Source organism: Periplaneta americana, chromosome 6, assembly GCF_040183065.1.
Source record: "Periplaneta americana isolate PAMFEO1 chromosome 6, P.americana_PAMFEO1_priV1, whole genome shotgun sequence".
Taxonomy (NCBI): Eukaryota; Metazoa; Arthropoda; class Insecta; order Blattodea; family Blattidae; genus Periplaneta; species Periplaneta americana.
In genome coordinates this window covers 37216726-37233795 of record NC_091122.1, presented here as the reverse complement: position 1 = coordinate 37233795, position 17070 = coordinate 37216726, and the positions used below count along the sequence as shown (strand labels likewise).

General features: G+C 34.9%; 1 protein-coding gene across 1 annotated transcript in view; it reads left to right on the top strand.

Annotated features, from left to right (window-relative positions):
• The window catches only part of psidin (phagocyte signaling impaired), a 35963-nt gene extending 19857 nt beyond the window's left edge, over positions 1 to 16106 (top strand). Inside the window, exons 11-16 of the mRNA XM_069827886.1 lie at positions 311 to 478; positions 1458 to 1564; positions 5170 to 5470; positions 8957 to 9238; positions 11615 to 11728; positions 15209 to 16106. Of these exons, the coding sequence (XP_069683987.1) occupies positions 311 to 478; positions 1458 to 1564; positions 5170 to 5470; positions 8957 to 9238; positions 11615 to 11728; positions 15209 to 15550 (1314 nt within the window). The 3' untranslated portion in view covers positions 15551 to 16106. The remainder of the gene's footprint in view (positions 1 to 310; positions 479 to 1457; positions 1565 to 5169; positions 5471 to 8956; positions 9239 to 11614; positions 11729 to 15208) is intronic.
• Positions 16107 to 17070: the final 964 nt, after the last annotated feature.

Below are 17070 nucleotides of genomic sequence, written 5' to 3'. Positions count from 1 at the left end.
GATGCCTGTGAATTCCTTGCAAGGACAATCTGTGTATAATGTATGTAGAACATGAATTTTTAAAAAATTGACATTGTTGCTGAATGTCACTATAAATGAGCTGCTTGTTGAAAATGTATTTTTATAAAAATAATAAATCACATTTGTTTAATACATATAAAAATCGTGATTCTGAATGACTGCCATCCCCTGTCACTGTAGCCGAGGTGTTGCACTAACCATTGTTGTTATAACCAAGCTCAACTGTATTTGTTGATAGTCCAATTTAATATCCCTCGAAGACTCTGATTTAGTTCGTTTTTATTTCCAGAGTGTAGACCATCTAACATTCTCTTACAAATTTGGTTCCTTTCTTAAGATAGAGGAATTTGTGGAATTCCGAGAGAGACTGAACAACTCATTGCATTATGCACTTGTTACTATTGAACGAATGCTCTTGGAGCTTCTGGCAAGTAAAAACTTCGCAGATACTATTAAGGTAAGCTTTTTTCTCATTTATTTAATGCAAGGAATAAAATTTGATATATCTATTACTTACATTTAAGATTTTCACTTATTAATACCAATAAATATGTTAGTCTTTGTAACTAAAAATTTCTTTATATTGCTATTGTGTCACTAGGGTCATTATATTCTGTTTTAATAAGCATGGACTTCAGGATGACTCACTTTAATACACTTTTAAATAACATTGGTAATTAGCCACTGGCTAGCTCAGTTGATTAGGCGCTTGCCTGCCAATCAGGAATTGTGCTCGGAAGTGGATTCAATTCCCGCTTGCACTGAGATTTTCCCCAACTATAAGGCAAATATCAGGTAATCTATGGCGAATCCTCAACCTCATCTCGCCAAATGTCATCTCGCTATCACCAATTCCATCGACACTAAATAATCTCGTAGTTGACACAGCATCGTTAAATAACGAAGTAAAAAAAAACCTTGGTAATTTCATAGAAGCAGTGTACTGGGTACAAAGGCAAACCATGAAGTACAGTCTTAATGACATCATTCTTAAGATGCTATGATCTATGCTAAAGAATACAAAAAAAATTACTTTAAATTATTTTTCAAAATATTATTAATAATTAAGATTATATAGAAATGGTGAAACTTCAGTATCTTCCCACATTACATAATTCCTCAGCGTCATATCACTTAAATACCTACCTTTTCCTTTTGCATAATATGTCGTTTTTCTGCTAACTGAACCTCATTAAAAGTACTAGTTCAGCAGTTATGAACATTAAAACTAATTCTAATGAAATGCTATATTCTTAGAAAGTGAAGCTTGGATACACACCCTACTTGAACATTCTCATATTTATATGCTGTACATTATATCTGAACTGTATTCTGTTTTGCTTAAATACTGCAGTCTCAATATCTTGACATGTATCTTTATTAATTTGTGCAACGAGTTATTCCTATTATAATTCATGATTGTTAATTTTTAACAGTATATAGAAGGAATGGATGTGACACCCGAGAAAGATAAAGTGGCTTGGGATAATCTGCAGGATAATCGAGATTTACAAGTCATCATGTCATGGGACCCTCACTTAAGGTTAGACTCCAAAGCAACTTGTCAGCTTAATTTCTTTGACGTTATTTGGATTTTAACAATGTTATTTATAGTCTTTTTACTTCCATATTGCATAAGTATAACTTAAATATTGTTTCATCATTCTCATAACATTACTGTATATGTGTTGATACTGTGGTATTTATTCTGTTAATGATCTGTAATTCAGCCCCTTGGGGCAAGGTAATGGTGACCCACAATTTTATTTTTACTTCAACATGCTTCTAAAAGTGTTTTTGCAGCAAGAGTAAACAGTCTTTATGTTCAGATATTATACGAACTGATAACTAAAAGACAGAATTTATGAGTAATGACAACCTAAGTTTATACTGAAGACCAATTGAAGAATGTGATGCCAAAACGCGTTTAGTCCATTATTACGACAGGATTGGCCTAGTTTTTTTATTCACTGTCTACAGACTGAGCAAGTTTTCAAGTGATGTGCACAATAACACAACCTTTTAGACGGGGATTGGCATTATTTTGGAAGAAAACATGCTTAAAATATGATAGAGGGCTCAAACATAATCATATATATATATATATATATATATATGTACAAATCATAAAAATGAACTAATCGAGTTTTGAGATCACATTCCTTAATTGATGGCTGTCGTTATTTTGTTCGAAATGGCTGAATTATGAATTTGTTTATTACGTTCTGTCCTGTCTTATTTGTTTTTGTGTATTATTTCCTTTGAATATTATCAAATAGGCAGTACTGTATGTTCCAAAAATATTCTCACACTGCATTGGCCGAAGGGATTAAGGAAATCCTTATTTTCTATTTAGAATAATCTTACGCTCACCTTCTTATTACACACATCATTTCCATGTATATTTGCATAACTTCAAAAGCTATATATAACATTATTAGTTTAATTTGTTCTGTATCAATTTTCTGTAAAATAATAAGACATTTGTGTGTTAAGTTTTTGTGACTAAGAAGATTGTTTAAATTTAAAATTATATTCGAGAATGATAAAAGCAACATATAGTATACTTGTCAACAAATAATTTGCAGTCCACACCTGTGGAGTAACAGTTAGTGCGTCTGGCCGCGAAACCAGGTGGCCCAGGTTTGATTCCTGGTTGGGGCAAGTTACCTGGTTGAGGTTTTTTCCAGGGTTTTCTCTCAACCCAATATGAGCAATTGCTAGGTAACTATCGGTGCTGGACCCCAGACTCATTTCACCGACATCACTTTCATCTCATTCAGACCTAAATAACCTAAGATGTTGATAAAGGGTTGAAAAATAACCTACTAAAAGATAATTTGCATTTACAAGACACTTGTCTTAGGCTGAAAGGGAGTGAGAACCTTGTGAGTCACTTCTATGTTATTAAGACAGTAGGGTTAGGCAAATTCCAGGAAAGTCAAAAATTGAATTTTGTAATGGAAATAAATGCAGTGCAGTGTGCAATATGAGTAAAGTAATCTCAGTGTTGCTTTTGTGTTAAGTAGAGACAGGATTTCCATGCAAATGCATGTTTTTATATAAGCTTGCTACAGTTCTCAAACTTTGTAAATATCCATTTCATGGTTTAGTCAATTCGAAAATTGTATACTTTTTCTGTGAATATTTGCATGTATTGTCACACTGGAATTCCACACTCCTGTTCTATACAAGTCTTACTCTAAGGCTAAAATTATTATTAGAAGGATGCCTCTTCTGCTCCCTCCCATACTTTGTAGTTTGACGACAATAGCACTAACATGCTTCCCCTAACATGCCTTTAATTTGGAAAGCACTAAGTAAAGGTCTGTAGTAGGCTACATGTACAGGTGTTTTGTGAATTAGCTACTGTATTTATGTTCTGTGGTGATCTGTGAAGTATTGTAATGCCCCCTATTAAATGTTCGAGAAGAGATCTTGTGGCACAGTGGATCAAGGGAAAAGAATATCTTAGAAATTTGGAAAGACTGTTAGTAGTACATTGTATGTATGTATTTATTTACACTGCAAGTGGGCAAGCACCTGGTGGCAGTAGTATACACAATATAAACAATACACAAAAAAATGATAAGCAATGCACAATAAATTTACAATACACAATACAATAAGAATACACAATATAATTTAACACAATAATAATAAAACATAAATAAAATACCTAATTTTACATTACAACCTACATAATTATGTATAGGCCCTACATAAGTTTCAATAGTCTTTCACTTTATTCTCATCTCACTCACTGTAGTGGCACTATGACGCATTTCACTGACACTTTAGGACACATTTCACTGACACACTATAACACATTTCACTGACACTATAGAACACATTTCATTGACCCTATAAATTATCACTGATCGGAACTAGTCACTGCACTGTAAAACCATAACTCCACTGACTCACCTCGCTTCACTGATACAACAGTTCAAATAAGTCAAATAATTACACCCTTATGCATATTGTACTTATAAACAGAACTACATTTAAACTAAACATTTCTAGTCTAAGGCCCTCTTACACGCTATTTTTTAATAATTTACAATTCAAACCAAGGACGTAACTCGTCAGGCTAAATAAATACATGTCACCTTAAAAAATTAAATGTTAAATGTCACCTTAATTTTAATTTGCACTTGATACACAACTTTTTAAATTATTCTTGAAACTCCTTAAGGAAGGACAGCCCTCAAAGACCGCTGCAGGTAGGTCATTCCAATCATTTATAGTTCTATTTAAAAATGAGAATTTACCTACATCCGTTTTCTGTTTCCTACATTTGATTTTAAAATCATGATCGTTCCTACTATAGTACGTTGGCTTTTCTAACCGAGCCGTTATGTCTACCCATGCTTTCTGACCTAGATGTGCTCTATACAGTGATGTTATTCTAGTTTTCCTACGTCTGTTTTCCAAAGTTTCCCATTTAAGTTCTTTTATCGTATCGTTTCGATCTTCTCTTTTACCTTCAACAAATTTAGCTGCCCTATACTGGATTCTTTCTAAGGAATTTATCTGATATATTCTATAGGGATCCCAACATGTAGTTCCGTATTCCATTAACGGTCGCACTAACATTGGATATGCTATTTCCCTCGATTTGGGGCTAGCCTTTCTCAAGATTCTCATAATAAAGTAAAGTGCCCACCATGCTTTACCCGTAACATTATCAACATGCTCTCCCCAAGAAAGTTTGGAGTTTAAATACACTCCTAGGTATTTACAACATTGTTCTTGCGGAATTACAACAACACTGAATTCGTAATTAAGACTAGTTTCCTCTCGGGTTTTACAAAATGTTATAGATTTACTTTTAGAACCATTTATTTTCATCCTATGCATTAACGCCCAGTTATAAATTTTATTCAAGTCTGTGTCATTCTAAAATAAAATGTAAGTTTCGGTTTTGATAGTGCATATTTTCAGTGTTTTTTTTCCTTCATTGTGCATATTTGGCCATTTGATAGTGCATGGTTGCATGCATATTTTACGATTTGATAGTGCATGAAAATCCTGTCTCTAGAGATAAGTATGTGCCACAGTAAGGAACTTAACATTTTATACCCAAGTCACATTGTGTTGAATTTTTGTTTAATTTAAAGAGAATTATTTTACTTACATTAACAGACAAGTTTCAAAGGAAATTGAACGTCAAACATTCTTGGATGATGTGTCATTCCTTCGTCTTCGAAATTTAACTCTGCGGTGCTTGGCAGCAGCTGTAGACGTAGCATGTGCTAGTGAAAGTAATTCACCGAACCCTAAGCAACATCATCACCATCCAAACAATGTTGGCCCTCTTATTAATGGAGAAGACAAGGATGAAGGACTTGGAGTTGCTCGATATGAAGTGTTTGTCAAAATCACAGAAGAACTGCTCAATCTGTATGAAAGTTTCACAACGAATCCTCCTGCTCAAGTCCCACAGGTACGATATTGTATTTTCTTGTAAAAATCCGAGAGTGTTACATACAGGGTGCGAATTAACACGTGAGGGAGGGGGGGATTCCCCCCCTGTTGGAATGTTATCCTCCTCTCATAAATTCATATTAACATCCCTGCCAGGCGTAACTTCTATCCCCCCTCACAAAATATAATTGTTTTAATACAACTATACTTTATAAAGTACAGTATAAAGTAAGCAAAGAAAATAATATTGATGTATTATCATCACCGGCAAGCTGACAACAATCAATAACTTAGGAATTACACATCTTATCTTAAGCCTGCTCAAGGATATAATTATTATTATAATCAAAATGCAAGAACAAGCAACTCAGTGCAACCAAGCATTGAGCCGTATCGAATGGGGATAATAATAATTTTATGTATGGTATTCTCTATCTAGGATTCTATCCCTCCCCCCCTCTCATCGGAAATCTTAATTCGCACCCTGGTTACGTACAAAGTACAACTCTTAATAGTACATTATGCAACGAGCCTGTAATGATAGTAATTAAGAAGCGAGTATGGATGTTTATGAAACGAGCGCAAGCTTCTTAATTACCATTATAGGCGAGTTTCATACGACTTTTTATGTTCGATCATATTTCTAACTTGAAATTATTCAGATGTATACATTTTATTTGTATCTGACAAGATCGGAAGTGACCTTGTTCTAGGCCGTGAATTGTGAGATGTGCGCAGACGCGAAAGTATTGGTTTTTTCCGAGGAACAATAATGTCATTGACCTTGATGTAATCCCGTTAAACTTGATGTAACTTTGATTATTGAATTCGACATTGAAAAACGAGATGACAAATTGAATTTATTTGAATATTATTTACAATTAACGCTAATTATTATAGTAACAGAACATAACCTTCTGCGACAGTATTGGATTTCCAGCCTCCATGACTTTTCACTAATTCTCTTTCGATTGCATATCCGAGAATAATCGATACTTGCGGTTTTATAACAGTACAAAGCTGACTTGTCATTGGCTGAACACCTGTAAGCTGAGTTGTCATTGGCTGAACACCTGTACTTTAATGAGTAGGTGTACTTTAATGACATGCATTAAAGGACTGCTACCAGGTGTATAATTACTACATTTCGGCATGGTCGAGCATAAAAGTTTTAATAATACAGTAAAACCCTTTTTTAACTTTCCTGTTTTTTAAGGAATGATCTGTTGAACCCCAGCGAAATTACCATAAAAGTAATACAGGATTAGTTAAAAGTCCCACACCACCTAACTTTTGAAGCATGTGGTTCAGTGACACGAACCTTGGTATGTGGGGATATCCAACTAAGAACTCAATAATGGTATTACCGAGTTTTTTCTACTTATGGTTTAACCGGAAGTAACTCCAACTCTCTTATTTAAATGGAACACCCAATATATTTTTTTTATTTTTCAATGAAGCTCATTAAGAGCTTTTCAAAAATTACCCACACTTGATACTTCTGTACAAATTCAGTGTTGCTAAGTCAAGAAAACAGAAAAGTGTATTGAATATTAAAATAATAAAATACTCCTTCCTTAACAAAAACAAAACAAAGCTAGCTCACCTTCTGGTTATCCTCACATACCAAGTTTCATGTCACTGAACCGTATGCTTCAAAAGTTATTTAGGTGGTGCGGGACTTTTAACTAATTCTGTATAATTAATTTCCATATTTAAGGAAAATTCTGGTTTTAAGGAATACTTTTCAAGTAGATTTTGTGATAATGTAGCCCGAAATATGGACTTGACTTTCATTAATCAATAATACCGACATATTCAATAGCACATCTCAATTGATAGTAATGCGGCTGTGTTATTCTTTATGATCTTGCTTTGCGTTGCTTTCACAGAATGATTGTTTTGCTTGCTTTGTTCTTGCGAGTTGTATGGATCCTGTTTACAAGTTTTTTTTGTTAATTTATGCATTGTTACAATGGTGACTAACTGAAAGAAATTAATTGTCGGACAGAAAGTGAAAGTAATAAGGGATGTCGAGGCTAATTCTCAAATAACACTGTCGCATAAGAGAAAAAGCATGATTTGCCAACTACTTTATTATGGGAAATAATGAGGGAGAAATTTTCCTTGTCGAGTTTATGTTGTTCAGGTCCAACCAAACAGAGAAACATTTGTCTCTCACCATTTGAAGTAGAAAATATAATTACATTTATTATAAATAATAATAATTGTAGGCCTAATTAAATAATAATAATGTTTGGTATATAACACACATGTTAGTACTAATTATTTTAGTTTTTCCTTCTCATTTTATGTAAAACCCTAGGCGAAAACGTAATACTGCAAATGCCAGTAGGGGAAGTTATGCCCACCCGCGCCGCTCGGCACCTCGCTCACATGCTCTCTCTCTCTCTCTCTACTATCTGTCCTGCTTCGATGGATCACTGCCTCGTCTCGCACGTATTTCATAACACATACTAACAAAATTGGGACATTAGACAACAGCATAAAACCAAATTGGAACGCATTAGACAACAGGCCACCGCATGTACTACACAACACAACACAACAAAGCCCACCACATGTACTAACACAACATAACACAATACGGTAATGTGGTCTTTTCATTACACTACACTCACCTGTTAACTTCGCACTCCCCCACTGTCCAGTGCACACCATCAGTAGCATCGCTTTTCGGCGCTAATTTCATATTTTTCCCACAGGTTGGGCACTCGTAATGACTAGCAAGTAGTCCATGCTCCTCACAGTACCTTACCGTATCCGCCTTCAAATTCTCCCTGCACAATTTGAGGAAGAAGTACACATCTTCGGTACGGCTCATCACTGCACGTGGTTATGTCTGTACACGAAGCTGAACACGGACACAATGAAGCTCCACCACTTCTACCCACGTTATTCGGTCATTGTCCCCCACGCCATTCTTCTGCAATACGTTATGGCAGTTCCCTGAACATAAATAGATTCATTTTCCCTTCTACCCCAACTCGCCTCGGTAGCCGAGAGGTCTAAAGCGTGATCAAAAAGCGTTCGTTTAGCGTTTAGTTACGAACTTGCTCGGATCGAATCTTACCCTCTGCGAAGTCATAAGAAAAAAAAAAGAGAGAGAGACATGAAGCAAGGAACAGAGGAGGAGATGCTGGAGAGAGAGAGAGAGAGAGAAGAGAGAGCGAGGCAGACAGGACGAAGTTCCTCTTTTGGTTCATAGATGTCGCATTTATTCTTTTTGTTCCACTTTCCTACACTAGATGTCACTCCACCCTAAACCCCTATTTCCACTCTTTCCCACTAGAGTGTGTGGTGAGCTTGTAAGGCAAAAGTGAAAAGGGGTCGTGGGCGGAGCTTAGCGTTTGCCGTATTACGTTTTTCCCAAACCCTATTTAAAGGGAGAAAAAAAAAGTAATTCCTCAGAGATTCGTTAAAAGGGGGTTCTACTGTAGGTTTCTTTTTCTGAAATAACTGAATCGTGATTATGTTTGTGCAGAATATAATTGGAGCTCCATTGCCATCTCGTCTGCATGGTTACCTGGCCTCACCGTCATGCTGTGTGCTCTTGGAATTGTTAGGCCTTATGAAGTTACTTATACGAGATGATGATGGAAATAGCAGTGACCGTTCTTTGACCAAAATGGCCAATACAGCAGCAGATCTAATTACATCAGCAGTTCATAAAGCCAGTGGCATGATCAAAGTCCAGGGCGCTGAAGGTGCAGATCAACTGTCTGGAAGAAGAGCACTCCTGGAATTTGTAGTGAATACAGTAGAGGTGAGTTCTTCCATTTATTTGGAATTAAAATTATAACTAATAATGCATTGCCAACTTTTTTTTTTTTTTTAAGAAAATACGAGAGATTAAGAAATCGCCAAAATTTCACATAGAAAATTGGCTAATTATTCAGTTCAGTTACTGAAAAGCAACTTTATTCTACATTTCGATGGCTAGGCTTAAATTAACAGTATTTTGAGACAGATCTTGTCTCGCATAGCCAAGTAGTTGCACTTTGCAGCTCTGATTTGATTAGATGTGTCGTACTCCTGTTTCAAATATCTGACCAATTTATTGTTCATGAAATGAAATATCCTCTTGTATGAGCATTACTACTTGGTTTACATTGAACAAAACTAGCCAGTTTTTCCAAAATTATATTAATATTGTTTAATTTTAAACAGGTGAGCATTAAAACCCATTTCCGGCAAGCTTACATTCCAAAAAAACTGCACATTTCAATGCATCTCTTGAACAACAAAATTCATCATATAAACAGTCATCAGTCACAGGAAATCAAATGTTTAGAATAATGATTTTTACATTGAAAAAATAAGGAAGAAAAATGCTTGGAGAAGAAAAATACGGGAGCCAGGAGACTATTAAAAATTAGAGGCAAATACGGGAGATCCCGTGAAATACAGAGGGTTGGCAACCCTACTAATAACACAATTTTAAAATCTTTTACAGTAGCCTATACATTATGAGATTCATGTGTCACTGTGAACCACAGAGAACATGTTATATAAGAATTGGAAATGAATTTGAAAATATGTGATACTCGCCATATTGGTTCGTATAGTGGCTTCAGTTACTAATTGCATCATGGGTATTACTACACTAATACTGTAACCACTAAATTATGAGATTGGATGATTTGATTTCTCTTCTCTGTATTACAATAATATTGACAATTATTTGTATTAATCTCGAATAAATTATTTATTTTTCTCTATCACATACATTTACATTATAATTTAAAATATATATTTTCATGTTCTTTGAGTGTCTCGTTTGACTTCAGTAGTTAGCTGTATACAGAGTTATTCAGTAAAAGCATGCTAAAAAGGAAGAAGAAGAAATAGGAACTTTTGTGATAGGGAATTTGGGGTCTGCAAAGGCAGATTATGAGGATATGAGTTTGTTGCTATCACTTACTGTTTTCCATATTATTTGCATTTATTTATACTTACTATTTACATTTTTTTATTTATTATTTTCATATTACTTACAAATCTGAGTTAACAATGTACCATTTTCTATCTTACAATAGGTTGCCAACCTTTAGTATTTACATTTAAAATTCACATTATTATTTATATTAGGCAATCCTTCATGTTTTGTTTGTTAACTTATCGTCCACAAGGTGGTTCTATCATATTTACATTGTCACATTACAGAACATGATGACTCAATGACCATACCCTTTCATACCATTCCAAGAATTAATTACAGAATGTTGTTGTTTTCAAATGCCAGGCATTTGACAATAAAGTCATTTGACTTCTTGCACTCCAATATTTTTCAAAGATATTATCATGGTCAGCCACTGAAGCACAGATTTTCAGGTGTTCCGAATCCATTTCTTGGTTTGAGTTGCACAATGGGCAGTTAGGGGACTGATATATTCCAATTCTATGCAGGTGTTTGGCCAAACAATCATGGCCTGTTGCCAATCTAAATGCAGCTACAGACGATTTTCGTGGTAAATCGAGAATTAACTGTGGATTATGATTAATTACAGTATGTGCTTTACGTTGTGAACTGGGATTTGTAAATTATATGAAAATAATTTTAAAATGTAAATAATAAGTACCGGTAAATAAATGTAAAGTAATTGTAAATAAATATAAATAATAAATGCAGATAATATGGAAAACAATAAGTGATAGTAGTAGACATGCTTAAGTTCATATCTCCTTAATCTGACTTCACAGATCCCAAGTTCGTTATCTCAAAAGTTCTGTAAAATATTCCCTATTTCCTGCTTAATTTTTGCACTTATTTACTGAATCCACTCTGTATAAGCAAGGAACGAAGTTTCTCTAGTCTTACATATTTTCCCTGATATGAAAACTGTATGTTGTTCTGAAACGGAAAAAGTTCGTGAACAGGATGGAATACCTAAAAGTATATTTCTAAAGTAATTATATTATTTATGTCATAATTCGGAACTCAACTTTAAGTTTGAGCTGTAACAAGATATCTTAAAGTTTGATTTATTTCTAACATGGACTTATGGGATATGCAATATTGAGATTTCAGATCTGTTACCATTTATGAAAAATTACGAAATCCTTGCATTTTACTGTTGAATCGTGTTTCTATTTTTTCATATTAAAGTAGAGACTTGCTGATTCTTATTTATGTACACAGATGATCAGTTTTGCTGCTATTTTGTGTGGTGTTGGCCACAGTTTGGTGAAACCTTTGAAAGCTCCATTAGTTAGGAAGAGTAAGAAGAAAAAGGATAATTGCAACAATCAGAATGTAAGTATATGATATTGTATACAATACATAGGCCTACATACAGAGCATTCTTATGCAGTCATGTTATGTTGGCTTATATGATAGTAGTGTGAAGCACCCATTCTGAGAAAGCTAAGCAGGGAGAGACTGGAGTGGGATCAGTCTGCATAGGAATGCTCTGTGTATATGTGTGTGCGTATAATGCACAATTTGTGTCACTGTCTCTAAAGATATCCATTATCATGACTTTTTGTGTACAATATCTTCATACGTTTGGAATAAATTTTCTAGAAAAAAGATGCTCTTGTCTGAGACCTTGTTGAAAGACTTGCTACAACATTAATACATGAATATAAGAAGATTGTTCATAAATGCATTAGCATTATCTAGAGAGCAAACTTCAGTAATTTCTTCATTCTTAAAGAAATGTACATGAAGTTAGGGAAGGAGAGAAATTTGTTTGAAAGTGGGAAGAGACGCAAACTTTGTATGTTTCACGAAATGTGACTTTTTCATGTGTATGCTGGGTGTTCATTTCAAAGTGTGTCATGACGTCACTGTTGTGAGTCAGCGATTTGAAGCGAGTTTCAGCTTTTATGTCAGAGAAGTTGCCTATTAATCAAGGCGTTCAATCTGAACTTGAGAACGTGTATGGTATAACTTGAACGTCGTAGCAACAGATGGCGGTCTGTACTGTCTGTGTGCTACCATAACCTCTTTCGAACTGTGTTTTGCGTGGCCAAGTCGTACGCAGGGTATTTGTTATCATCTGTTGCATACAGCAACATTCCACAACACAAATCAAATGCTCCGTGTCCATGTTGACCATCCAAGTTAATGTCAACAAATGCGTAAGAAATCGTCTTAACCCTCTCCCCATATCCTGACAGTAAAGAAAAAACCCACCTCAGTACATGTTTCCAAACAGTTCACATTCCTGCCACTACCGGCGTTACCGTACATATCAGTAAGTACTCTTCAGAATGAATTCCGTACTTGCTATGCAACTTCTCTGACACATAGGTAATACACCTCTGTGGAAGTGTAGGAAGATTGAATTCTCTAGGCTCATCGACTAGCCATATGACAGCATACAGCGAGCCATGACACACTTTGAACTGAACACCCAGTATACATTCCCCCATTGATCTTTAATTATAGATGAAGTTAACTTCGATTGCCGAAAAGTGTAACAGATATATGAGTAGTCGTGGTGTGGAAGTAGCTGGTTAGATGTGATAAAAAGGGACACATTATAGATTGAATAATTCCACGTAATATTACAAACAACATAGAAGTACTGTCAAATGGGCAAACTTGGAACATTATCATAGGGTATTTTCGTTTTGTCACAGTGGCAACATAATCTTCACTTGTTACTTTGTTGTGCAGCACATTGATTCTATTACAGTTTGGTGTTATTGTGACAAAACGAAAATACCCTATGATAATGTTCCAAGTTAAACACTGTTCCAAGTTTGCCCATTTGACGGTAGCTGAACAATTATGATTATGTTTAAACCTGTAGTAATTTTGATTTTTATGTTAATACATCTGTTCCTAAGCTCAGAGTCATTTTCATTTTTCTACATTTACTTAAAATACTAAGAAATAAGGAAACTCGTCTTTAAATTTTTCATTTTTATTTAGAGGCTAGGAGATTTTCATTAATTTCTTCAATGAGAGTAATAATGTTAGATAGTTCTGCTTATTGGTGCTTACTGTTCCCTAAGAATTTCTGAGATCATTTTTTTAAATATCTAACATTTAAATATGTAATGGAAACCTAAAATAGGCTTAAAGATAGACGGTTTTCCTCTTGTCTGCTGTAAACTGCTAGTAAAATGTTTTCTCGCCTGCCAATGTTCTTTAAAGATGTTCTGTAGTACATGATTTTTAAAATATCTCATATTTATTATTTCAAAACATTAGAATATATGTACCCACTGTATTTCCTCACAAGACAATCAACTTGTAATCACAGTGTTCGTAGTTAAGACATCTGCACAACAGTTGTTACAAACGAAGTTTACTATGCTATGTCTTGCTTTTAAACTACACAGTATTTTTATCTCTGTCATTTTTCAAGTGGTTCGAACAACTATAGGACAGACTTAAAACAGCTGTTTAAGCAATGAATTCCCACCATCCAGCCATGTGCCTTTCCTGCTTATCAGACGAAAGTAATATGATGAGAGAGGCACACTTTCTGTGCACTTATAGTGCCATAAGTACTGTTTCCAATAAAAGGTAGAATTCACTGGCCACTGGCAGCACTCTGTGCAAGATGTTTATTATTTTGAGATTTATTTTTTATTTTATTTCATAAATGATGTTGAAGTAATCATCCAAATAAATCTCATTTTGTAAACTTTTCTTTTTGCTCTGGTTTCTATCTGTTTCTTGTACTCATTCAAACTTTAGTGTTTTTGTTCATGTTGAATCTTTCGTACATTACTTTTAACACTTGAATATAAATAATTGATTAAATGGCGATCTTACTTGTGTTAATTATGTAAGCATGTGTGGCTTACAGCTGTTTCGGTGTTGCTTGACACCATCCTCAGAGCCTACTAGATCTCGGCACTATCTCAACTTTGCTGCCTGTTGTGTGGGTGCGTTCATGTGATGAAGAGTTGTGTCAAATAGTGTGTGTGTTCTGAAATTGATCTGTGTGTTGAGAATTTGATTAGGGTGTGTTTTAGTGTGTCTGTATATTTCATATTGGTCTAGTGTATTGAGTTTTTGGTTTTTGGGTTGTATGTGTAGGATTTCCATGTCTTTATTTATGTTATTGTATGTGTGGTTAGCATTAGTTATGTGTTCGGCATCTGTCTTCTAGTTATTGCTTTAATGTGTTCTTTGTATCGAGTTTGGAATGATCTGCCTGTCTGTCCAATGTAGAAACTGTCGCAACTATTGCATGTGAGTTTGTATGCATAAATACAACCACACAGGCGTATACAAACTCACATGCAATAGTTGCGACAGTTCCTACATTGGACAGACAGGCAGATCATCACAAACTCGATACAAAGAACACATTAACGCAATGACCAGAGGACACAATACATCTACAATATGCCGAACACATAACTAATGCTAACCACACCTACAATAACATAAATACAGACATGGAAATCCTACACATACAACCCAGAAACCAAAAACTCAACACACTAGAACAATATGAAATATACAGACACACTAAAACACACCCTAATCAATTCTCAACACACAGATCAATTTCAGAACACACACACTATTTGACACAACTCTTCATCATACGAACACACCCACGCAATAGGCAGTGAAGTTGAGATAGCGCCGAGATCTAGTAGGCTCTGAGGATGGTGTCAAGTAACACCGAAACAACTGTAAGCCACATATACTTACATAATTAACACGAGTAAGATCGCCATTTAATCAATTATTTAGTGTTTTTGCTTTTATTTTTATTCACTGCAAATGCTACATTGTAATTTATTTCTGCCATATTAGAATCAACAGTCCCAGTCAAAAAGAATAGAAGCTTTCAACAAACTTGTGACAGATATTCAAGGGGCAGCAGAGGAACTGGACTCTGCATTGGAGTACTGGGAATCTCTTCCACCAACCCTGTCCATTATCTCTATTTTTGCGGATGATCTTCCCTCCCATCTTCAAGCCCTTTGTCTCTTTGGAGGGGAGAACGGTGATCAGAACGGATGCTGCAACTCAACGCGGAGTGGTCTTGGATCAGCTGTGGACACTAAACTGTATGATAGTCAAGTGGCTTCACTCAGGGAGATTCGGCAGCTCCTCCACGTAAAAATAAAGTACCTAGCAAGTGTAAAGGTTTAACAATGGATTTATTCGACCAACACAGTTAGAAACAGTGAACAAATTTTTTGTCCATGGAAGCATAATTTACAAAAAGATTTTTCTGAAGTTTTCTGCAATGGAAAATGTTCATTTATTGGTAGAAACACGTGGCTTTGCATAGCAGAAGATTGTTGAGATGGATGATTTATGTGTAACTTTCTTTTGCCATGCATTGCCATTTGGTCAGAAATGTCATATTTCTCAAATAGATAGCACAGAAGGAGACAAATATAATGATACCATTTTTTACTTGATGTAAAAAAGATATCTGATACCTTACATTATGTAAAGTGTCCTAACTTTAATGTATGCTGGCATAAATGTGTTAAATACGGTATTTGAATGGATAAAAAGTTGTATGTAAAGTATATTGCATTTGCACCCTTCTATGTACACTTTTGTGTTTAGAATACTATTAATATTGCACTGAATGAAGTGAAATATCAGCAAGTACCAATAATATAAATTTTATTCTTCATTCCACATTTTGGTGTTAATATCAAAATGTTATAGTTTATGCTATAATTTTTATATTCTTATAAACAAGTTAAAAAAATGTTTCTTCTGCATTATTTTCTTTGATTATTTGCTATTATGAATGTTGTTGTGTACACCAGGGGCGAATGCTAGTCACAAAAGTTAGGCTTGCTCTTTTATTCATAGGGGAAGATGGGAGGATATAATAGTTCATAATTAATAAAAATAATCAGACCCGCATAAATAATATATTTTATAATTATGAAATCATTATGAGTCTTGGATCATATTCGCTTATCAGATGTAGAAGTTCGATATAATATAGCAAACATGGCCAACAAAACAGTTTATTTAGTTTTTTCGACCCTGCCAACCAATGAACATTGTTGTATTGAGCTGCACTGAACGAGCATTCTCTATTTCTGTCTTCTCTTGAATAGTCTTTCTCAGAAAATGGATTTAATAATAAGATTTCAATAACACACAGTTCCGAACTCATTGCAAAACTTCAAATTAATGTTTAAGAATTAATAATACATGCAGCAGCTAACACATGCATTCCGCTCATACAATTACATTGCACTCGCAAATCACAGCACATTCCCGCTGTCAATACTGGTCTGTGTAACGTTAAATAGTCGTTGGTGTAGCTCTTGGACCAGAGCTTCAAACAACACATAACAGAAGCATGTGCACCTAGGACGGACTAAGGAGGAAGGCACTTGCGCGTGCATCATATTCTCGCTATTTCTACGTCTTTCCTGTAGCTCCGAAAAACGAGCAAGCGTTGCGATACTTGCGTGTGCAGCCTGCAGATGGTATTACGCCTATACAATAATCCAAAAATCATAAGAAATTTTAATGTACGTAATCCCATTTTGAGAAATACACATTCTACGAAAATATTAGGCTTGCGCAGCAAGCATAGCATGCCCTGAGAAATTGCCCCTGGTGTACACAATTCATTGGTATGTAATTGAAGACAATAATCAGTTGATTCAGTAATACAAATATAAGACATT